The 25378-nt window shown below is 41.8% G+C and overlaps 1 protein-coding gene across 1 annotated transcript in view; it reads right to left on the minus strand.

The window, feature by feature from the left end:
• rras2 (RAS related 2) overlaps nucleotides 1–25378 on the minus strand; it is a 122623-nt gene that overhangs the window by 26178 nt on the left and 71067 nt on the right. The window contains exons 2-3 of the mRNA XM_028796077.2: nucleotides 10880–10967; nucleotides 4517–4619 (exon numbers count right to left, since the gene is read on the minus strand). Of these exons, the coding sequence (XP_028651910.1) occupies nucleotides 4517–4619; nucleotides 10880–10967 (191 nt within the window). The remainder of the gene's footprint in view (nucleotides 1–4516; nucleotides 4620–10879; nucleotides 10968–25378) is intronic.

The following is a 25378-nucleotide window of genomic DNA, read 5'->3' on the forward strand; positions in this document are numbered from 1 at the left end:
ATCAGCATGTAGCCAAGCAAGACTTTCCACACTTGTGGCCTTCATTTTTACCATTACAGTTCCTATTTTGGTTGGATGTATACAACAAGGTCATTTTCACTTCTCTGTGGAGTAATTTCCTAAAGCAAATATGATTTGTGAAGTCTTATTTTATATCTGTGGAACACTCTTACTACCATTTGGTTAATATTTACAGAGTGCATATGTCAAGAGGAGTGCACAACTGTGGCAAAGATGAAGTAGGCCTTCAAGGAATCAACAAAGAAGATCTACCCCAGACAGTACTGATGGGCATGCATTTTAATCCACTTTACTGAATCTTTCAAATTTCTCATTTAACTGAATTGATTCAATTTGAGTCATGTGATTCATTAATACGAATTTAAGGCCAGCTCATATAGGAAGGATTATTTGCCTTCTGATGGCATCACAGAAATATGAATTTTAATAATTTATACATATATAGTTAATTATATATTTAACATGATGGTAATTAATGATATTGTCCTGTTTCTGAACACAAAGGACTCGACAGTTAAAATGTAAAATTAAAAAAAGGAAGTAACATTATAGAATATCAAATAAGAATGAGTGAAAACGCGGACTCTTAACACTCTTGGTTTGCACTTATTATGTAACTCTTCCTAATTGGGTCCTACCCATTACTTTTTTCATAACTGTTTTGCTCACCTTATACTTGTGTGGTACTCTCATTAACAATTCTACATCATTGTCATTCCAAACAGATCTGTTTTTTTTTTTTTCGTAGTTGCCATTGCTGATCAGCCTTTAGAGTTGAGCTGTCTGGTAGTGATAGGCAATTTGCTAACGATTCACTCTTTTCAGTGAATCGTACAAATCAGTTTTGTTCATTTTTACAGTGGAATTCAGTAGGAATGCTAAAGCCCATCCATGCATGTTCTACGTGATGTCCCTGGTAGATGTTCAAAGCACATGCGTGCAAGAACCGCCTGAATCATGCGTCTCGACTCATTCACTTCACTTATGATTCAATAGAATCATAAATAAATTAATAGCTGCAAATGAGAACTCTGTCACTGATGATTCTCTCATTTGTCTTGCAAGTACAATACAGTACCAACCCATTTATATTAGAACGTTGTAATTATTTTGTACAACTTGTTATTGTAAATGTTTTAAAAACTGAACATATGAACAATATTGCAACTAATTAGTCTGCTTCATCGCCTAGCAATCATCGGGCAGAAACTCATCTCGAAGATGATGGAAATAAACACTTCAGGCTCCTCCTTATAGATCAACAGCAATCATGTGGACAACGTTCAAGAGTTCGCTTAGTTTGGCAGCCTGCTTACCTGTGACACCACCACCACTTCGGCCGAAATCAAGACACCCATTGGCAAGGCAACTTCTACCATGAGGAGACAGAGGAAAATATGGGACAACAAGCAGCTCTCCATATACGCCAAGATGAAAGTATATAACAGTATTATCATTTCAATTCTTCTCTATGGAGCCGAGACATGGTCCCTCACAAAGGAACAACACACTAAACTGGATGGCTATGATTACATGCTGCCTATGCCGAATCATGCACATATGATGGCAAAAAGTGACCATTGCAGATAAGGTCCAGACAAAAGCTGCCTGGCAGTCTCAAACAATGGAAAAGATGCCTGTTTTGTTTCGGACATCTAATATGCATAGACAACAGCAGACAGGGCATGCAGTGGGCCCTTGCTGGAAAACGCCAACCAGGCACACCAAGGATGATCTGGCCGCAACATTAACAGAGACCTTCACTTTTTTAGACAGAAGCACAATCACTGGCACTTGGTACATTTGCTTGGTTTCATCATATTTCTGTCTTATATACCGCTGGGTACAAAAAGTCATAAGAAGAAGAAGAACTGCAACTAATACCTTTATATCTCTTTGTCCTTTTTATATTAAATACAGTAGTTGCACATAACTGAACTTTATAACAATATTATTCTGATTTTTAACAATTCCTTGCATGTAACTTTATTTTAGCGCACACTATTTTTTATTCCTTTTAAAGCTTATTGACTACACTGGGTATGTATCATTTACTGAATGAGGTTGAACTGAATCGTTACCCATGAATGAGTCACCCAATTCTTGCTAATCTGATTCATAAACTAATCATTCCCCTTGAACAAGTTGCAAGGCAGTATACAAGAAGGGTCGCAGTCACCTCTATTTACTGAGGAGGCTGAGATCATTCGGTGTATGTAGGCCTCTATCACAGGTTTTCTACCAGTCTATGGAGGCCGGTGTAATTTTCAATGCAGTAGTATGCTGGGGGAATGACATTAGGGGAAGGCAATGCCAACAGACTAATTTGATCAAAAAGGCTGGTTCAATCATAAGAGTCAGGCTGGGCATACCAGAGGAAGTGGTAGAACACAAGTCACTTAGGAAGCTGCTTACCAGCTTGGACAATGACTCTCATTCCTTGTAGGAGGTCTTGGCTAAGCACAGCACAACAATCAGTAACCAGCTGAGACAACTGCATTGCTCCAAGGGGTAGTACATGTGGTTGTTTCTACTCTCATCCATCAGGCTCTACAATGAATCACCCCTCAGCTGAGGTGGTCTTGCTCCCTGTGTGCTGAATGGTACTGTGATGGTCTTGCAGACATCTTAAGAGACAGTGACATTATGTACAACATACTGTGCTAGTGACTGGTGTCCTGTGTTATAAAATTGTGACTGGTAAGTATGTGCAATTCTAATCACTTTAGATTTAGTAATACCTAGACCTTGTTAATTAACTTATAGAAAATTCTTCTTATATGTGTATTTGTACCTTGTTAGTATATTTAACTCTTGTAGGGCAAATGTCGACTTTTGTCGACAGGAGAGGTTGTGGGCGCATGTCGACAAAAGTCGACATCTTGGGATAGAGGGCGACAATCAGCTGTAAATGGCGACAAAACTCACTATTACATTAAAGGCATTCCCTCTCTGCTTGGAGGAATGTTAGACTCATTGACTCAGCATCTAATCCTTGCATGCGTGTGAGTTACGAAATGTAAACAAAGGCAAGATGGCAGCGACATCTCATGAGGAAGCAAAGCGAGTACAGAAAACAAAATACTCAGCAGACGATGTTTTGTGCATTATCGCGGAGTCGGACTTTGATTGTTCAGAATCTGATTTTATTGAAAGTGATCAGGAGATCGAGCAAGAGAGTGAGGAACTGGTATCAGCTGAATGGACACCAGCCGATGCCGCCCCAGCTGATCGGCTGCCAGCTGATGCACCTACGGCAAGGTTTGTGTGGGAGGAATACCCAGACATTGATCCGTGGGAGCCAAACTGGCTACTGGACTTCACAAGATGGCATGGCTTGCTGTTGGACATGACAGATTACCAGCCGCTGGACTACTTCAGGCCGCTCTCTCTTGATGCTGCTTTTCAGCTACTGTCAGACGAGACAAACAGGTATTGCAGAGCAATTTTTTGAATCGTGGGCTGCGCTTGCACTGAATTCTTGTTTTTCAAAGTGGAAACCCACAACAAAAGACGAGATAGAGGACTTTGTGGCATTACAAATAGAGATGGGACTGGACTGGCGATACAACTTCAGGGAACATTGGTCCAAACATGCTTTGTCCCCTGGAGGCTTTGGACAGGTTATGCTGCATGATAGGTACGTTATCCTGCAAAGTTTTATTCACTTCTGTGATAACCAGAAGCAAATCCCAAGGGGTGAGCCAGGCCATAACTCCATGTATAAAGTTCAGCCCCTGCTTGATATTGTGGAACCAACATATAAACAATTTTATCAGCCTGGCCATGATTTGTCTGTGGATGAATCTATGACAAAATACAAAGGATGCCTTTTTTTCCCCCACCCGTATATGCCAGACAAGCCCACAAAGTATGGCATAAAGGATTTTGTACTGGCAGAAGCAAACACTGGTTTCTACCTGAAAGTAATCAGATGTACAGGAAAGTACTCCTTTCAAAGAGAATGTGGCAATGCATGCAATTGGCTGCTTTGAGCGATATTTTGCAGGACTTTACTGTGTAACATGTATAGGATATGTATGGGAAATCATAGTATGTGAAATCATATAGTATGCAGGCTCAAACAACATGCAAGACAGTAACATTTGTCAAAAATAAATATTTTTTGTTGATTTTATGTCTTAAACCATTGCTTTGTGTTCTTTTTTTTAAAAAAAAATTTAGTTTTTGGAAAAATATTCAGCCCTGGGAGAAAAGAAACAAAAAAAAAATCAGCCCTAAAAAAAGAGAGTTAAGGTTATTATAAATGTTAAATGCATATGTGTGCCCTTCCTTGTATGCTGTTATTACCCTTTTTGTGATTCACAAAGTTTCTATTTATCTATCTTGGGGATAACACCATTACCATGAAGAATTTGTTTTGTTTTTTTCTTTTCATGGATGATTTATCATCATTCTTATTGTAATATTCAAGGCATGGAAGTAAAACTAACCATGCTAAGAAACAATATCAGGGGACACACTTGTCTCTTACCTTCCTCGATCAGTGACAGAGAAAACCAGCAGGAAGCCCTCTCCTGTCCTCATGTACTGTTCTCGCATGGCTCCAAACTCTTCTTGGCCCGCTGTGTCTAGGACTGAAGGCAAAAGGAAACTCTGTTAGCTACAGTACATATAGCAAGATGATACTGGAGGATATGCAGAAATAAGTTTATGCATTTATTTCTAGAAATGACTAGTGCAATGCGTCATTCACTGGATGTTCAAATCATCCTACATGCAGATTTCAGTGAATTCAAAATATTGCTGCAAAAATCATTACAAGAACTAAAAAGTACAAGCACATAACCCCTGTCCTCAAGTCCTTATAATGGCTACCAGTTAAGCTTAGGGAAGATTTCAAAATCATCTTTATTAAATGTAAGGCCTTAAACGGCTGCCTAATTATATGAACTTACTACTACTTACAAACAGCACATTAGGTTCTGAAGATGCCAACATACTCCATATTCTAAGGAGTAATCAGTAACAGTACTGGTTCATGCTCTTTTTTTTTTTTTTTTGGGAAGTGGAAGAACTTGGCGGCACAGTGGCGTAGTGGGTAGCGCTGCTGCCTCGCAGTTAGGAGACCTGGGGACCCGGGTTCGCTTCCCGGGTCCTCCCTGCGTGGAGTTTGCATGTTCTCCCCGTGTCTGCGTGGGTTTCCTCCGGGCGCTCCGGTTTCCTCCCACAGTCCAAAGACATGCAGGTTAGGTGGATTGGCGATTCTAAATTGGCCCTAGTGTGTGCTTGGTGTGTGGGTATGTTTGTGTGTGTCCTGTGGTGGGTTGGCACCCTGCCCGGGATTGTTTCCTGCCTTGTGCCCTGTGTTGGCTGGGATTGGCTCCAGCAGACCCCCGTGACCCTGTGTTCGGATTCAGCGGGTTGGAAAATGGATGGATGGATGGAAGTGGAAGAACTTCCTGCTTAAATAAGAGATGCTTCTTAGGTCTCAGATTGAAGACTCAACTTTAGTAGAGCATTCCCTGACCAGAGCTGCTGATTGGCCGTGATCTCTGTCCGTTAGTCATTTGTACAAAAATAAGAGAGACATCCGATACACTGGGAGCACTGGAATCAGTGGACTGAAAATTAGACAGCCCAGAAAAGACCTGCATTGTAGCAGGGGGTAAGGCAGCCAGCTGGCCAAGTTTTCCACACCTCTGACTTTCTCTGTTCTAACTGACTTTGTACCCCCCACTGATTCTGCTGACTGGAGTTTTTGTTTTCCTCTACTCTGTTGTCAGCTGGCCATAGTTCAACAGTTAATTAATGGACAAAAATCGTTGGACTTCATTTATGCTAACCAGTTCTTTACTGCATTGTCTTCCTGTTTGTTTAAACAAACCTGTGTCATTATGTGAACTCATAATAAATGTAATTTGTGATTTGTAAAGTTTGTATCTACCTGTGAACTTGTTAGGGCTCGTTTATACTTCACGCTCAGAATGCGTACACGCACCCATCATGGCTGCCACGCGTTCCCAGTGTTCATTTGATGCGTCCTCTTAGCACGTTTTCAGAAATTAATGCGACGCATGTGCGAGTTGTAGTACCAGCAAAAAGTCGGAGGGCGCAGTGTGATAAAAGTCGGAACGGGACGTCACAGTCTCTGTTTACGATCAACATGTGACAGAAAGCTGCTTTAAGGATCCTCTGGGATTGATGTGTGCACTGTGATGTTTGATGAATGGTTCAATGTGGTTAAGCAAAATGCCGACATACAAATACATTTGTGGTGCTTTCATATTAACTCTTTTAGGGCGGATGTCGACTTTTGTCGACAGGAGGGGTTGAAGGCGGATGTCGACATCCAGGGATAGAGGGCGACAATCAGCTGTTAATGGCGACAAATCTCACTGTCACGTCACAGGCATTCCCTCTGTGCTTGGAGGAATGCTAGACTCGTTGACTCGGCAAATAAACATTGCGTGTGCGTGAGTTGCGAAATGTAAACAGGCAAGATGGCACCGACATGTGAAAAGGCAGCGAAGCAAGTGCAGAACAGAAAACACTTGCATTATGCGCATTTGCGCATTATCGCGGAGTCGGACTCTTGATTTTTCAGAATCGGACTTTATTGGCAGTGATCAGGAGATCGAGCAAGAGAGTTAGAAGCAGGCATCAGCTGATCAGACACCAGCCGATGCCGCGCCAGCGGATCTGCTGCCAGTTGCGTGCCTTCGCGCAGCCGATGCATCTACGGCAAGGTTCGCATGGGATAAATACACAGACATTGATCCGTTGAGAGCTGATCTGGCTACCGGAGTTTACAAGACGGCATGGCTTGCTGTTGGACACGACAGATCACCAGCTGCTGTACTTCAGGCTGCTCTCTCCTGATGCTGCTTTTCAGCTACTGTCAGACGAGACAAACAGGTAGGCAGAGATTTTTTTTGAATCGCGGGCTGCGTTTGCATCGCATTCTCGTTTTTCAAAGTGGAAACCCACAACGAAAGACGAGATGAAGCGCGCTGTGGCATTACAAATAGAGATGAGACAGAATTGGTGATATAACTTCAGGGAGCATTGGTCCAAACGTGTTTTGTCCCCTGGTGGCTTAGGTACGTGCTGCTGCAAAGTTTTATTCACTTCTGTAATAAACAGAAGCAAATCCCATGGGGTGAGCCAGGCTATAATGCCATACATAAAGTTCATAAAGTTTCAGAAGATGAAAAGAGGTGACAATACGGTTTTCATGCAGGCAGAAAACTTCGTGGCAGTGGCATGGCACGATGGCAAATGGGTGACTTGTCTCTCTACAGTACACACTAACAATATATGTGAGAAAGTGCAGCAACAGACAATTGAAAAATAGGCACCAAAGCAACACGTATTGTAAGGAGTGCAATGTGGCAATGACTGAAATTGGCTGCTTTGAGCGAGATCAGACTTTGCTGTGTAAAATGTATGTGATATGTCTGTGAAATCATAGAGTATGCAGGCTCATACAACATGCAAGACAGTAACATTTGTCAAAAGTAAATATTTTTTGTTGATTTGATATGTTAAACAATTGCTTTGTGTTCTTTTTTAAAAAAATGTTAGTTTTTGGAAAAATATTCAGCCCTGGGAGAAAAGAAACAAAAAAAAAATTAGCCCTAAAAGAGTTAAAGCATCGCATATTCCCCATCATAATGACACAATACATTTTAAAGGTCTCACATACCATCTTCTGTGCTGTCTCTGTTTTTTTTTTGCACAGCATCAGCATGTACGGCAGCATATTTGAGCCACAGAGAAAAAAAATTAAGGACACAGTGAAAAGGTGTATTTTGTGATTAAAGTGGATATTTCAGCTTTAATCTTGAAATGTCTACTTTAACCTCGTAGTTTACTTTATCATTAAAGTAGACCATCGTAAACGTCATCTTAAAACCGGCCCAGTTGGTAAACACTATGTGCTTCTGGGGCTTCCTCCTGATCTGACAGCAGGAATCGCCACATAGAACACATTACATTTATGATATTCTAGCTCTCTACACATTTAGAATCGTTAGATTCCTACTTGATATCACTGTCATGATGAAATGCATTAAATTATGTATGCTACATTTTACAGATAAGTCATTAACTTAAATACTGAACACTGATAATAATTACACATGTTGTGGTGGAGTTTGCATGTTTTCCTGGTGGGTTTCCACAGTGTGCTCTGGTTTCCTTCCAAAGACATGAAGGTTTGTGGATCTGGCGACGCTAGTGTATGTGTATGCTTGTGTTCAGCTTGCGATTAGCTGATGCCACATCCAGGGATTTTGTTTCTTTCTCGCGTCCGATGCTTGTAAGAATGGGTGCATCCCTAAATTAATGGATTTAATCATTAAACATCCTTTTCAGAGACACTGCGGCAAGGTGTTCTCGGAATTTACTGGGTGTTTCAGGCAATTCACAACACAGTGAAGACGAACCTGTTCTCACCGTGATGATATCTCGCACTGCCACCTGGTGGAATCTTCCAGATTTACGTAAAGTATGCGTGCAAGTATGAACAGTGCAACGCTTGCGTAACATTATTGTCCGCTGGAGCATGCGTCGCATCGCGTTAAGTATAAACCTAGCCTTACAGTAACGCTTTGTACAAAAATAATAGAACTGAATTGAACATCAGCGACCCAGAATTAGCCACATGTTGAATGTTGGGTCATGTTGATCTAGGTCTTTCCAGCTATCCATTGAGGGGGACAAACGTCCTTAGTTAGAGACATAATAATTCTTTGCATTTATATAGCGCTTTTCCATCCATCCATCCATCCATCCATTTTCCAACCCGCTGAATCCGAACACAGGGTCACGGGGGTCTGCTGGAGCCAATCCCAGCCAACACAGGGCACAAGGCAGGAACCAATCCCGGGCAGGGTGCCAATCCACCGCAGGACACACACAAACACATCCACACACCAAGCAAACACACACTAGGGCCAATTTAGAAGCGCCAATCTACCTAACCTGCATGTCTTTGGACTGTGGGAGGAAACCCACGCAGACACGGTGAGAACATGCAAACTCCACGCAGGGAGGACCCGGGAAGCAAACCCGGGTCTCCTAACTGCGAGGCAGCAGCGTTACCCACTGCGCCACCATGCTGCCCATCTGAGAAGTCATTTTGTGCAATTAGACAAATGACAAGAAAAGTCACTTTAATGAATTCAGACCTTTTTATTTTGTTTTGTTCTTTAAATTAAGCTTGAGTTTGGGCAGCAAGCTTGTTAAAATGCAGTAGCTTACACTTTTGATTGGTAAAAGAAAACAACAAATTTGAAATTTCTGATTAGTAAACAATAGGCTTTTTAAAAGATCTGTATGTGTTTATTTGTTACTGTGTGTGTGTCATACAGTATGAGTTTTGGTAAGAAAAAAGTACTGCATTATTAAAACGGTAATCCATATTTATAATGACACCTCAAGAATTATTAATGTCTAGCTGATACGCTGAAACAAAAAAACACCTGTATAATTATAGTAAAACATATATTTTAACAACAAAAAACTATAGTGCAATAAATGTCTTTGGACTGTGGGATGAAACCAGAGCGCCCGGAGGAAACCCACGCAGACACGGGGAGAACATGCAAAATTCACGCAGGGAGGACCTGGGAAGCAAACCCGGGTCTCCTAACTGCGAGGCAGCAGTGCTACCACTGCGCCACCATGCCGCCATATAGCGCTTTTCTCACTACTCAAAGCGCTTATTGCAGGTTAAGGGCCTTGCTCAAGGGCCCAACAGAGCAGAGTCCCTTTTGGCATTTTTACGGGATTCGATCCGGCAACCTTCCAATTGCCAGTGCAGATCCCTAGCCTCAGAGCTACCACTCCACCCTATGACATGACAAGACATGGGAACAGACACCAATTCAAACAAATATTACTCACTAGCCACATGTTGAATAATCTGTAGTTTACAGATGAATAATAATAATAAGTAATAATCTGTAATTTACAGGTGAATTTCACTTGATACATCTTAGCACCTTACTGCATACACCTGGAGTCTCAACTATACAAGAAAGCAGAGACAATGCTACTGATGAATAGCTAAAGGTGCACATGCTCATTTGAGTTCCTAGGCTTGTGTCATGATTTGGCTGGTAATTTTATATTTTTTTCTAACTGTTCCTTCATCTTAAATTTGTCAGACGAGACAAAATTGTTTCCAGGGTCCAAGACCAAGGAATCATTTGGTTATCTATTATTTATTTCAATGTGTTAGTAATGATGCTACGAGTTCCAGCAGCACCCTATTCTTTTCTCCCAGGGCTCCATTTTGAGACCGTTTGTTCATTGGTGCCACGCCATTAATAGGCAAGATGACTGAGACTGTGTGACACATGACGCCATCAGTGTGGAAGTTTAAAGGTCAGTGTCATGCACTTCCTCCTGATCATCTAGAATTACAAATCAGCAATCAATCTTGGTAGTGTATTCTGGTTATGAAAAATATCTTATGTTCCTTGTCTACAAATTTTAGCTCTGGCTACATGTCTCCCCTTTGGCTATGAGATCCTGTATTGTATCCGGACTTCGGTCTTTGCTCATTCATTCTCACTCCCTTAATGTTATGACCTTTTGCACGTTATTTTGACTTTTTTCAATTCCCTTTTCATTCCAGTCTGCTGCTGCCAGATTTCATGTGTCCACAGACACATGGAATACATTACCAAGTACTGTGGTGGAGAGCAGGACTTTTGATACCTTCAAATAGCAACTTGATGTTATTTCGGACAATCTAGTAGAATTGGATGGATGAGCTTATTGAGCTGAAAGGCCTATTCATGTAAAGATTTTTCTAATGTTCTACCCAATGTAGACATTACACCTTGAATCCAATACACAATGGGGAAAAAAAGTAAGGACTTACTGTCCAGACGTGCTGCTCGGTCATCTATCACACACTGCTTCGTGTAGGAATCTTCAATTGTTGGGTCATAGTCTGTAACAAAGTAGGACTGCAAAACAAAAGAAAAAAAAAAAACAGAGTTAGACGTGGAATCAAGACTCATTGGTCTGTTTATCACCAAGACTGGTGCTGAATACACATTCTATGGAAGACACAAGTGGGGGTATAAATGGGACCAATGGAAAGTCAAGTTCAACTGAGTAAGCCAACCTACTCACTGAGATCAACTTAAAAATAGAAAATATATTTGTGAATATACTTCAGTTTGGTTTTACTCATATGAATTATTTTGCTTTAATTAAAGATTTTTTAGTACTTTGAATGATGGCCCATTTTGCTTTTATTTATTAAATGTGCCACTGTACCCAGTGCAATCACAAATTGGTAAACGGACATCCAACCACTGACATAATGCTGTGATCATGTGCAATTGGACAGAAGGGAACTCAGTCACGAATTTTCTAACCCACTTTGTCTGGAACAGGGTCGCGGGGTGTGCTGGAGGCTATTGCACGTAGCACAGGGCGCAAGGCAAGAACAAACCCTGGACAGGGCCAGTCCACCGCAAAGCCAGAAGGAAAATCTGAGGTAGAAATTTCATGTGAATGCCCTATGAAGTTGAAAAAATGTGGAGAAAACAAAGCTGTTTGAATTCTCCTAGTTGTGATGCAATGCTGACCTTTCATCTCAGTCAATTAATTGCCTCTACATACATATGTAAAATGCTAAGGGTTGTGTCCACCTGTCATGCAATTAGTCACGAACCACCACCTTTGTCTCAAACTAAATAAGGAAAAATCGGAAATCTTAGTGATTAGCAAAAATAGATATAATGAGGGTATCAGAAATAAACTTGATCCATTAGGCTTAAAAGTCAAGACAGAGGTAAAGAAATTAGGGGTAATAATTGACTCTGACCTGAATTTTAAATCAAATATTAATCAGATTACTAGGACAGCATTTTTTACACTTAAATATAATAAAAGTTAGATCCCTTCTAACTTTGCAAGATGCTGAGAAATGAGTTCACGTTTTTGTTTTCAGTCGACTAGATTACTGTAACGCACTCCTCTCAGGACCACCCAAAAAAGACATCAATCAGTTACGACGAGTGCAGAATGCAGCTGCCAGAAACTTAACTAGAAAAAGAGAGCGCATCACACCAATCTTAGCATCACTACACTGGTTACCCGTGTCATTTAGAATTGACTTTAAAATCCTGCCTATGGTTTACAAATCCTTAAATAATCTGCTCCATCCTATATCTCTGAATGCCTGTCACCTTACACTCCAAATCGTAACCTTATATCTTCAAATGAGTGTCTTGCTTAGAATTCCAAGGGCTAAACTTAAAGTGGTGAGGCAGCCTTCTGCTGTTATGCACCTAAAATCTGGAATAGCTGACCAATAGAAATTTGGCAGGCTAATACGGCGGAGCACTTTAAAAAACTGCTAAAAACTCATTATTGTAACGTGGCTTTCTCATAGCTTCATTTTAGTGTAACTAAACAAAACACAAAAAGCTGTGAGAAACATAAGATAGAATAATCGCTATACAATCAAACCGCTGGCTGCCAAAACAAGGATATGTGACATCCCCCCGTGCGTACAGTAGTTCAGCAGTTCTTTATTGAACTGTAACTTTTTATAAAAACTTCAAATAAATCTGTGTGCTTATTTATGGTAGTAAACAACAAAAAAGAAATTACAAATACAAAAGTAATCCAACAAAATACTAAGCACAAAATGATAAATACAACACAATCTAGTTTCACAGAGGGTGATGATGGTGGTGTAGTTATGAAATGAAAGCCCCTATGAACGGCCTTCTGAAAGTTATGTGAAGTTTTGTCCTACCGTGATATCGATGTATTTCAAGACTTATAGAAGTTGGGAGAAGTCACCTGGCGAAATCACATGAAGAAGTGGGCACAGGACAACAGCATAAATCCAGAAAACTGTGATTCGATGGGTGTAACTGTCAGCCAAATGTTTAATGAAACATTGACTGGGATCCTGCTAGCTTGCTATGGTTCACTTTTAAAATTAGTGCCCGTATCTTTTGGCTTGTAACTCTGGTGGCAACCAAAGGACTCCTGGCCCAATGATACATTATTCTCAGGGATGCTGGGATTTGCAGTCCATTTAAATAGCAGGGCTACAGCATCATCTGTGGTTTTCTACAATAGGTTGCAAAACTCAAAATAATTTACATTTAATAGTCAATAACAAACCTGCGATCAGGCAGATCAGCAAATCGTAAACCTGCGAATTGTAAGAGCCAAAATGTATTCATGATTTTATGCAGCATGATATGTTTTCCTTCACTAGGTGGCAGCACAATACCGTCCCAAATGTTACTCGGGCTTAACACCGTAAATCGAATCATTACACGTCACCCCAAGTTTGACTTGGGAATAATTGTATTTACGTAGAATTCTGAACCCGAGTGACTCTCAGGGTTAGCGCCAAGAAGATTAATACTTTTTGTTTCCTTTGTTTCACAAAAAAAAAAAAAAAAAAAAACACTAGGCAGCTCTCTCTGCAATCACAGTATAAAACATGTTGGTCCTTTTAAAAAAAATGGAAGAATGACCAGTGAAAATTTCCCTGAATCTAAAACAGTCATATGCCAGGAACCTTTAACCCCTCCCCTGCTCAGGACTGATTCCTCCCCAGGGCACTAACTTAGATTACGTTATGACATGACATTCTCAAACCTATCATTAAAATGTAGAATGAGATTACTAGCAGGAAGTGAAAATAAGTCTGCATGACAACCAGGCAAAGGGATGAAGAGCAGTCTTGATGGCAGGCTCAGCCTGTGCTTACATGGTACCTGGTCAAAGTGCACTTTCATACAGCCAGGCCCTAAAGCCACGACTGGCAGGTCGGCTTCTGCCCTCACTGTCTGAGGAGCAGGCCACATAGTCAGGACACCATCTTAGGCCTTCAATCCACAACAACATTATGTGACATCCCCTGGGATGAGAGAGAAAGAGGAAAAAATATATATATATATATATATATATATATATATATATATATATATATAAAAATAAAGGACACTAAAGGAATCTGGAAACATGCCGGCAGAGATCCTCTCCAGAATCAGAAGGAAAAGGGCAGATGAAAATGGCAGAGCCCTTCTGAAAGGCACAGCAGGAGCCTGTGGCACAAACGTCAAGACAACTCAATGGCCTTTACAGTAGCAGCAGCAGGTGTTCCTCTCTGGTCGCAAGACAAGCTCTGAGCCCAGCAGCCAACAATCTGTGTCAAAGTCCTGACCTCCAGTCTTTCAACCTTCTCAGATGGCCACATCAAACGGCTGGCTCGCCTGCTGGGCTTTTAGATCCTTTCATTTGTAGTTTCAGGTACAAGATCCAAACAGAAACCTTCCATTGAGTTCTTGGGGCCTTTCAGCTGGATGTCTGTTTGTTTGGTTTTTTTTTTTCTCTCCAGTAAAAAGTGTGAATTTTGGTTTCTATGCCTAATAGAAATGTGGACCTATGGGACATGGGACTGTGAAGAAGCTGTAGACTGACAGACTGAGCAACATGCAGAATGAACTGAAAGATCACCTGTTTGGGTTGGGGGGTAGTGGGTGGTGGTGGGGAATCAGCATCCTGGTTCACTGCTCTTTCAATTTTTAAGTAACCTTGTTTCTCAAATAATCTACTTGCCCAAATACTCCTCTATCCTTCACAGCCTTAAGTCTCCAGATTTCAAGCTTAGAGAAGGCCATCAGTACTTTTTTAACAAGAACTTGCAATCAATGTCTGGTTGTTCTGTTCTTCTCTATAACAGATGTTTTATGTTTGCAGTTTTGGCTGTGATCCTTAAGAGATGCCTGGCCATACATGAGTAGCACTCAAATGGACCACTGGGTACATTTAGAAATGCGGCACTTTAAGGCTCATCACATTTATAAACGTTTCTATCAATTTTCAGCCATAGCCTTCATTTACATGATCTTAGCAAGTCAGAGGCAATCAGTGGGGCGCTCCCATGAAATCCGGTTGCGTAATGTGACATACCCTGTGACTCACTCTAACAAGATCCAGACTCTCTTCACATGTAGCTCCTAGATTGTGGCACGAGCTGCCCACCCCTCCATCTGAACTGCCGACTCCATCAATGTGTTTAAGAAGCGATTGAAAACCCTGTTTTGTGAAAATCTGAATGGTTAACAAAAAACTTTTGTTCTATTGATGTCTGTCATATTTTTATTTAGCAATTTTTTGTTACGCTAGCTTTAAAAATCTTCACTTGTGGTGATCATCAGGTTGCACAATGGTAGTGCTGCTGCTTTGCAGTAAGGAGACTGTGGAAGATTGTGGGTTCGCTTCCCGGTTCCTCCCTGTGTGGATAGCGCTTTGAGTACTGAGAAAAGCGCTATATAACTGTAACGAATTATTATTATTATTATTATCAACATTTGTAAGCTGTCCTGCTACACTTGTTCAAAACAGTCCACAGACTGATGCCACTCGATTATGTTGACCTCTTTGTAAATCGTTTTGGATAAAAGCATCTGTTAAACAAATAAATGTATTTATAACGTGCAGGTGGCCGTAGACTGTGTGAAATAACAAAGGATTGGAAATTAAGTGCCATTTATGAAAAAAAACGTAATCGCATGATTTGAGCACACATCTGTGCGTCGTCACAAGCATCCCTCAGGACTCAGGAGCACTTCAATCGAAAACCTTTGATACTTCAAAGTGGACGCATTTGGTAAATTTGAAGGCCCCCCCACCCCCCCATTGGGACCCCCAGTACCAACACCTCCACAAGTATCTTTTTAAAAACATATAAAACATGCCTCAATTTTAAAACACTATTTCACCTAATTAATTAATAAGTACAATGACCTGTAAAATACCAAACTTACCCTTTAGCCACCATAAACCTGAACACAGTGTCTATCCACACCTCCTCAACTGTGGATTCTTCATTCATGGTTTCAATTACCCACTATTTGAAAATATGAAATTAAAAAAAAAATCCATAAATTAAAAAAAAAAAAATTATAAAATTGAATTAATAGGAGTATAGGAACCTAATCAAGGACTTTGTTAAATTGTGTGATTCAAACCACCTACAACTGAACACCAGCAAAACCAAAGAGCTGGTGGTGGATTTTAGGAGGCCCAGACCCCTCACGGACCCAGTGATCATCAGGGGTGACTGTGTGCAGAGGGTGCAGACCTATAAATACCTGGGAGTGCAGCTGGATGATAAATTGGACTGGACTGCCAATACTGATGCTCTGTGCAAGACAGGACAGAGCCGGCTATACTTCAGTTAGAAGGCTGGCGTTCTTCAACACCTGCAATAAGATGTTGCAGATGTTCTATCAGACGGTTGTGGCATGCGCCCTCTTCTACGCAGTGGTGTGCTGGGGAGGCAACATAAAGAAGAGGGATGCCTCACGCCTGGACAAACTGGTGAGGAAGGCAGGCTCTATTGTAGGCACGGAGCTGGACAGTGTGACATCCGTGGCAGAGTGACGGGTGCTGAGCAAGCTCCTGTCAATCATGGAGAATCCACTGAACAGGATCATCTCCAGATAGAGAAGCAGCTTCAGCGACAGACTGCTGTCACCGTCCTGCTCCACTGACAGACTGAGGAGATCATTCCTCCATCACACTATGCGACTCTTCAATTCCACCGGTGGTGGTAAACGTTAACATTATACAAAGTTAGTGTCTGTTATACCTTCCTGGCACTTTTTAATTAATATTGTTTTTTATTAGTATGCTGCTGCTGCAGTATGTGAATTTCCCCTTGGGGATTAATAAAGTGTCTATCTATCTATCTATCTATCTATCCATCCATCCATCCGCCTGTTGAACAGCATCCAGCATCAATGATCCCGTTTGTCCATAGTTTTTGACATCATCCTCTCCATCCATCCTCTCTTCAATGTCAGTAACACTACAGCATTCACAGTGTAAAAGTTACTCAGCCTCATGGTATCATTATAAATATAACTTTTATTCTGCAGAATTATCCACGCTATAAATATAACATGTATTTTGCATAATCTGAGTAGACTTCTCACTTTCTGGGTGATGTGAATTACCGGTTAGTGTAGTTTTGACACTGACAAAGCAAAGCATTTTCTGGTTGCAAGTCATGCTTTGTCATATGGTAGTTGCGGGGGGGTCTTAAATCCCCAGCTCCCCATTGCTGCTTGTCCATTTATACGCTATGCATCAGAACAGCAGATGATTTATAGGACTTGGTTTAGCAGGGAGAGGTTTGGCCAGGGAGGCAGAAGAACACATTGCCTTTTCATATGGGGTGACATGTTTTAGCTTCAGATACTGTACTGCTTGAACTGTCATCCTGGGAAAATCAAACCAATTGCAAACAGCAGTGCTAACCCTACCTCTTCTAAATGCTTCCTCTTCTGATCCTCCTCCATTATTTTTCATAGTCTACACTGTCAGGCTTTGTGTGCGCTGTCAATGTAGACATACTTACTGGAGATTCTGTGGAAATTGCGGATCATTGCATGTCACCCCAAGTTTGACTTGGGAATAATTGTATTTACATTGAATTCTGAACCTGAGTGACTCTCAGGGTTGACTCCAAGAAGGTTAAAACTTCTTCCTTTTTTTCACAAAAAAAAACTAGGCCACACTCTCTGCAATCACGGCAGAACACATGATTTGTTAAAATGCTTCCAAAACAAAAATCCACGTTGGTCCTTTCAAAAAAATGGCAGAATGGCCAGTGAAAATTTCCCTGAATCTAAAACAGTCATATGCCAGTTACACTACAGCATTTGTAGTGTAAAAGTTACTCAGGCTCGTGGTATCATTATAAATATAACTTTTATTCTGCAGGTGTATCCACGCTCGCAGTATCGCTATAAATATAACATGTATTTTGCATAATCTGCGAGGACGTTCCCTCTTCAATCCTCCTTTTTAGTTCAGCAATGGTTGCATGATGTGTGCGGTACACTTGGCTTTTAACAGGTCCCCACAGAGAAAAGAAAAAAAAAATTGCAAGATCTGAGGATCTCAGGGGCCATGGAACATCACCGTTGTGCGAAATGACGTGCCTTCCAAACAATTGTCGAATAGCTGCCATTGATTGTCGGCCAGTATGCGAAGTGGCTCCACCTGGGGACTTCTTGCTTTTAAGGCTGAACCCATTTCTTCGAAATTATGCAACCATGTTGTAATTGCATGAGCAGATGGGACACGATCATGACGTCCTACGTGATAATGACACCGAAATTCCCTTTGCGGAGCAGTCACACTATCACCATTCTTATAAAAGGCTTTCCCAGCGAACGCTTGTTGCGCACCACTCCACTGCTCCATTATAACTAATGGCAACGGGTTAAAAATGAGGTCGCGTTAGTCCCAAACAACTGACGACACCCCCTGGGTCGCCAACACCTAGTTAAAAAATTTCCTGTTACCCTGTACAAAACTATCAGAAATCACATAAAAAATGACATAAATAAAATAAGAACTGAATATTAACAAAAGTAATAGTAAAACTTAGAAAAATTAAAGGGAGTTAATCCCTGGCAACCGATGCACATTGTTTTGGTAACTTCCGTACTATCTACTAAACCCCTCACAGTCTTCCAAAAGGCCTCAAGAAACTCTCCACCCGACACAATTGGATCCCAAACAAGGCGGAAATCAGCCTGCTGACTTATTACACTTTCAGCATGCCCCTGCCAAACTCCATGTAGCTTGAAGAATGCCGTGTCATCCCCCACATTCCACTCATTCCCAGAAAAAAATTTTTTAAAAACCAATGAGAAACACAACAAGTAGAACGCTTCATCTGATGTGCTCACTGTGCCATCTGGCTGCCATAGGACAAGTGGCCTTGCCATTGCTCAGTATCATCAGGCATGGATGGCATAAGTGCCTTCAGCACGGGAAAGGTACTATATAAATAAAATGTATCATTACTATTATTATTATTATGGAGACATGTGACGCACTATGTACGACTCCTGGCTCTCCGGTTAAAAACCTAAGTATACCCACCCAGACACCACTAGTATTGACCAAGGCTGCAAAAATACTAAATGAGGGGCAGACAATCAAGGGGTACAATGTATAGAATGCACCCACAAGGAATAAGGAGTGCAAGTGTTTTGACCTGCACAAACTGAAGAGAGGCTCGTCTGTCTGACTTCTCATGTTCGTTGTGCCAAAGATTGAAGTCAAACTTGTGATACCAAGAAAGCTTTTGTACCGGCACCGGCGTTGTCGCACAATGTGTTGATCGGCCGTCTGCATGTGGATTCTTTGAAAATTTGAAATTTCATCATGGACTCACAGTTCCTAGCTGTGTAATCTGTCATCCTCGAGGCGACAAAAATCAGTGACTGTGCAGTTTGTCTCCTCAATTCTGGCAAAGTTAAGAGTAGTTTCTTAACCTTCACTGCATTAGACCAGAGTGTTACTCAGGCTATATAAAAAACAATAAAAATGCTAAAAGTGTTAATCTTGAGTGTCACTTGGGCACTGGTATAGACGTATCTCATATAAAACATAAGGATTACTCAGGCCATAAAAGTGCCAACAGCGCTAGTGCCGAGTGTTACTCGGGCAGCGGTATAGGCATGTCTTGTGTAAGCGTCAGGCCCGAGTGATACCCAGGGCAAGGGTGTAGTTGCATCTTCTCCTGGCCTCATAATGGCATCTCATAAGAAACTTCTCTCATCAGCAGTGATGAAGAAGTGCATCTGCTTTCAGGCAGTGAAACTGAAATGGACAGTAAAACCAAAAGTGATTCTGGTAAATCTGAAAGTGACGCTGGCATCACTTGCAGAGTGTGCTGTTCATATTATTATCATTTGTTTGAGTATTATATTTTTCAACAGTTCATACATTGTACTTTTATTGTTTGCACGTTTTACAGTAGAAAGAGGGTATTTAATAAAAACTAGTGTGCTTTACCCCATGCTCGCTTCGCTCTAAACCCCCCCAACGGCCTGCTCCTCCAAAACCTCCCGGTGATACAACGGGAAACAAATACAGGTTTTCCTCCTCCTCCGGCACACTTCTGTCACGTTCATATATTCAAACTCTTTTCGCTTTTACCTTTTTGTTAATATCGCATTGAATTTTGATTCCATGTTTGGAATTACATCGTGACAATGCAACATATAACTGCCGTGAGTGAATATCGTTTCTTTCTCTCCACAAGAAATGTGTCTGACAATAGCATTCACACAAATGAGAAATGATTTCTCTCACGGGATTTCACTTTCACCAAACAACAAATCTTTTAATTCTCGTGGATACGCCTCTTCATTGGTAAGAAACACTACTTTTTTTTTCCCTGATGGCAACACGGATTATACGATCTACAAGTCTCCGACTTAAAGTTTAAATCCGAACAATATATTCGTTCTCTATTTCATCGAGTAATAATTACTGTTTGTTTGCGCTAATGCGATTTTTACTATCTTTTTTTTGAGACTTTCGAATTTTCGTACTTCCACTTTCATAACCTGCTCTGCATGTGTATCACGCCAACGTTTTTTGAATTATTTACGATGTTCTACTTTGTCATCTGCTCTTGGTTTAATTACTGGCCCCGGGCCTGGTTAAATCTCTTGGCACAAAGACTCGTCTCGCAGGACATGAAAGTGTCTCTCTCAGAAAATCACGTCTCGTCTCCTTCCAACCTTCCAAGATTTTTTTTTTTTTTTTTTAATAATAGAGAGATGTCATTTTTCAAGCCAAAAAAAAAAAAAAGGCAATGTTTTTCTAATGAGGTTACATTAGGAGAATCGATAAAATTTCACTTCTTCTCGTAAAGCCCTATTCGATGGTTATTAGTTTTACTCCAGGAGTTGGGGCAAAGTAAATTTTACTGGAGGACCTCTATCATTTAAGTCCCGTCTGAATCGCACGCATCTGTAACTTTCACGGACTGTGCACTCACATCTTAGGAAAAATGGAGACTTTTAACTCCCGTAAAAAAAGTCTACAAAAATAACTGCTGGTTTGATTTATTCTGCGTGATTCAACAGAAAAATAACCGCCGGTTAAACTAGTCCTGCACCAATCAATATGTCGGTGAAATTCTGTCATTTTGATGATTTCAAAGGGACTAAAGTTACAGAGGTCCTCTGGTACCCAGTGCCTTAAGTGGAACATTCTGTACGCTAAATAACAGGCGGGTGTTATATCCTCTCAGGGGTCCATTGGCAGAGATATACCTAATTTATAGAGAAAAACAAGTGGGTAAGTGGCAGTCCTCCTTGGAGGTGTGAAGAGACGCATCATTCTCATAAATAAGGGTTGCTAATGTGCTCTGAACTAACGGTACACATACATTTACTGCAGGTGAATCACTGACTTTATGCCAACTCCAGGTGTAAAAATGAATGCCACTGAACCAGGCTTTAGATTAGGACTAAATTTGTGTCCCTTGGACATTTTCAAGCCACTTAGGACCATTTTGCTACTCTGAGACGCTTGATGAATGCGAGTACTGAATGAAATCCTTTGAGTTGAGCTTAAATCTGCTACTGTGACAAGGAAACATGCAAGAGCAGATGAGACGTCTGCAATGGAGTTGGAGAAAAGACCAGCAGGGAGGTGCAAGAAGCTTCAAGATGGCTGTAGGACATCATCATTGCCAAAGGCTCCATAACCAAGTGTGTGTGTGGGGGGGGGGGGGGTTCGGGGTTTGTGGCTTTAATAATGTCCAGTCTTATTTTTTTATTTTTTTCCTGTTAAACACAGTGCCTGTTTAGTTTCCTTATCACTTTGACCATCCCGTTAAAATATAACCAAAACTTGGCACATTTACAAAGATATTTGACATGGACTGCCTTGAAATGTCAAAGGTGTCAATAAAACTGACCACAACTTGCCTTTGGGATATCCAGAAAAAGTTCACCATACAGACAGGAGAACATTCAGACTCCACAAAGACAACAACCAGGCCTAGGTCTCAACAAAGGTCCCTGGCGTGGTGAGGCAGTTTGCCTATCAATAAGCCCTCATGTTCAACCAGCATGAGGACTTTGGGCAAATGGAGAGCTTTTCAATACTTTGCTGTGTTTTAAGACCACTTGTTTTGAGAAAGACATGTGCCCTGCAGGCCTGATTTGCCAACATTAAGTATCACTTTTATGTGGCAAAACTTGAAAAGAGTGAAAGTTCAGCCACCTCTCACAAGCTTTCCTTTTTTTTTTTTCCTTTCCCTCTACGCTGGCACACATGCAGAGCAGCTGACAGAAGTGCTTCCTAGCCTACATTTACAAATCTAGAATTGTTGAGCCCTGTATGTTTAGGTTTAGGTTTAGGTTTATTTGTCATATATAGGTTAACACAGGGTCAACATACAATGAAATGTGTATGACGAGAAAAACAAGTCACTCAGCCTAGATCCAATAAAGCTTAAAAAAAAGATTACAAGTTAAAAATAGACAAGCCATATAAAATAAAATGTGTATGTTTTAAAAGAAGTTATAAGTTATAAAGTGCAGATGCATGTTCCAGTCAGTATTCAGAGTGTGTGCAGGTACAGTGTGTGTGTGAGTAGTGCAATGTAGATGTAATGCAATGTAGATGTAATGTAAGTGAATGTAAGTGTTCAGGTGTTGCTGTTGAGGAGTCGAATGGCCTGGTGGTAAAAGCTGTTCTTAAGTCTTGTAGTCCGAGCAGCCAGACTCCTGTATCGTCTGCCAGATGGTAACAAGGAGAACAGCTGGCGTGCTGGATGGCTGTGGTCCTTTATGATGCTGCTTGTCTTACGCAAGCACCGATGGAGGTAAATGTCTTCAATGGCAGGAAGACTCTTGCCCGTGATGTGCTCTGCTGCCTTCACCACTCTCTGTAGTGATTTCCGGCTGCTGGCAGAGCAGCTCCCATACCAGACGGTAATGCAGCCCGTCAGCAGACTCTCGACCACACTCCTGTAAAAGTTTGAGGTGATTTTGGCATTCATGCCAAACTTCCTCAGCCTCCTCAGGAAATAGAGCCGCTGGCGAGCTTTCTTGACCACAGTGTCTATGTGAAGGGTCCACGAGAGATCCTTGGTGATGTTTACTCCGAGGAACTTGAAGCTGTTAACCCTTTCAACTTCTATGCCGCTGATGTAGATGGCCTGGTGTTCTCTGCCTTGTTGTTTTCGATAGTCCACAATCATCTCCTTGGTTTTGCTGACGTTAAGAGACAAGTTGTTATCTAGGCACCAATTACTCAATGCCAGCACCTCCTCTCTGTAGGCCGTCTCATCGTTGTCAGTGATAAGGCCTATGATGGTTGTGTCGTCTGCAAACTTGATGATGGTGTTTGTGCCGTGTTTTTCAACGCAGTCGTGGGTGAACAAGGAACACAAGAGGGGGCTAAGCACACAGCCCTGCGGCGCTCCTGTGTTTAAAATGAGTGATGAGGATGTGTGTTTGCCGACTCTCACCACCTGGGGCCTGTTTGTGAGGAAAGAGAAAATCCATCTGCAGATGGTCGTCCCCAACCCAAGGTCGTCAAGCTTCAAGACGAGTTTTGAGGGGATGATGGTGTTGAATGCTGAGCTGTAATCTATGAACAGCATTCTTACATATGTATTTCCTCTTTCCAGGTGGGTGAGGGCAGTGTTTATTGTTAGCGCAACGGCATCCTCTGTAGATCTGTTTGCTCTGTAAGCAAATTGGAGAGGATCCAGCGTGTCAGGGAGGGAGGAGCAGATGTGACCTTTGACTAGTTGCTCGAAACACTTCATAATGACCGATGTCAGTGCAACCGGCCGATAGTCATTCAGACAGGAGACCACCGGTTTCTTTGGGACAGGAATGATGGTGGATGCCTTGAAGGAAGTGGGGACCACTGACTGCCTCAGGGAGAGATTGAAAATGTTGGTGAACACACCTGCTAGCTGGTCAGCACACGCCCTGAGGGCACGGCCTGGGATGCCATCTGGTCCCGGAGCTTTGCGAGGATTGACCTTTTCGAAGGACCTTCTCACATCAGACGTTTCAAGGATCAGAGTGACAGACTCACTGCCCCCTTGAGGATATAGCACCTGTTCTTTGTTGGCTGCATCAAAACGAGCATAGAAAGTATTGAGCTTGTCTGCAAGACATGCAGTGGGCTGAACACTGACTGTGTTTTTCTTTTTATAGTCAGTGATGCAGCACAGTCTATTCCACAGGCGCTTGGTGTCAGAGCTGTGGTAGCTTGACTCCACTTTGTCCCTGTAGTCCCGTTTGGCCTTCTTGATGGACCTCCGGAGTTCGTATCTGGCTGCTTTGTATGCATCAGAGTCCCCTGAGCCAAAGGCAGAGGTCCGCGCCTTGAGCTTAGCCCAGATCTCCCTATTTACCCAGGGTTTCTGGTTAGGATATATGCAAACGGTGGTTTTAGTGACAACATCGTCAATGCACTTGCTGATATATCCTGTGACAGAGTCTGTGAATTCATTGATGTTGCCATCAGCTGCATCCTCAAACATCTCCCAATCAGTTGTTTCAAAGCAGTCCTGTAAGACCCCCTCAGCTTCACTGTCCCATTTGTAGATGTCCCTGTAAACCGGTTTTTCCTGTTTAAGTCTTTGTTTATATGCAGGCAGCAGCAATACAGAGCAATGGTCTGCTTTTCCAAAAGCTGGTCGAGGGAGAGATTTGTAGGAGTCCTTGAATAAGGTGTAACAATGATCCAGTGTTTGATCACCTCTTGTGGGGGGAGAGATGTGCTGATAGTATCTAGGGAGAACTTTCTTCATGTTTGCTCTGTTAAAGTCTCCCAACACAATAAATGCTGCTTCTGAGTTAGCGTTCTCTAGTCCACTGATAACATCATACAGTTCATCCATAGCCGAAGCTTTATCAGCTTGTGGGGGGATGTAAACAACTGAAAGGAGAACTGAACTGAACTCCCTCGGGAGGTAAAAGGGTCTAACTTTAATGGTCAGCAGCTCAAGAACCGGTGAGCAGTGTGTTTTTAAGACACACACATCCGTAGCCCACGAAGAGTTAACCATAAAGCACACACCCCCTCCCCTTGACTTGCCTGAGTCCTTCGTTCTGTCTCCCCGATAAACTGTGAACCTGTCTGGTGTGACTGCGCAGTCACGTACGCTGGGCTCTAACCACGTCTCTGTGAACGCCAAAACGCAGCAGTTCGTGATGTCTTTCTGGTGCTTTATCCGTGCGTGCAGCTCATCTAATTTGTTGTCCAGAGACTGAACATTAGCGAGCAGGATGCTAGGCAGAGGAGGCTTGTTATTTCTCTGTCGGGTTCGGCACAGAACTCCGGCGCGTTTCCCCCTCTTTGTTTTCCTTCGGCGTCGCGTGAGTAAGCAAAAGGCTCCAGGCAGTACAGTGTCCGCGATATCAAAAACTGTTGTAAAATCCGAACTGGCTGATGAACGTAATTCCAATAGTGTTTGCCGGTCATACTGAAAGTGTGATAAAGTAGAACGCACAAAAAGAGTGAGTAGTAAGAAAATAAA

Source organism: Erpetoichthys calabaricus, chromosome 2 (assembly GCF_900747795.2).
Source record: "Erpetoichthys calabaricus chromosome 2, fErpCal1.3, whole genome shotgun sequence".
NCBI lineage: Eukaryota > Metazoa > Chordata > Cladistia > Polypteriformes > Polypteridae > Erpetoichthys > Erpetoichthys calabaricus.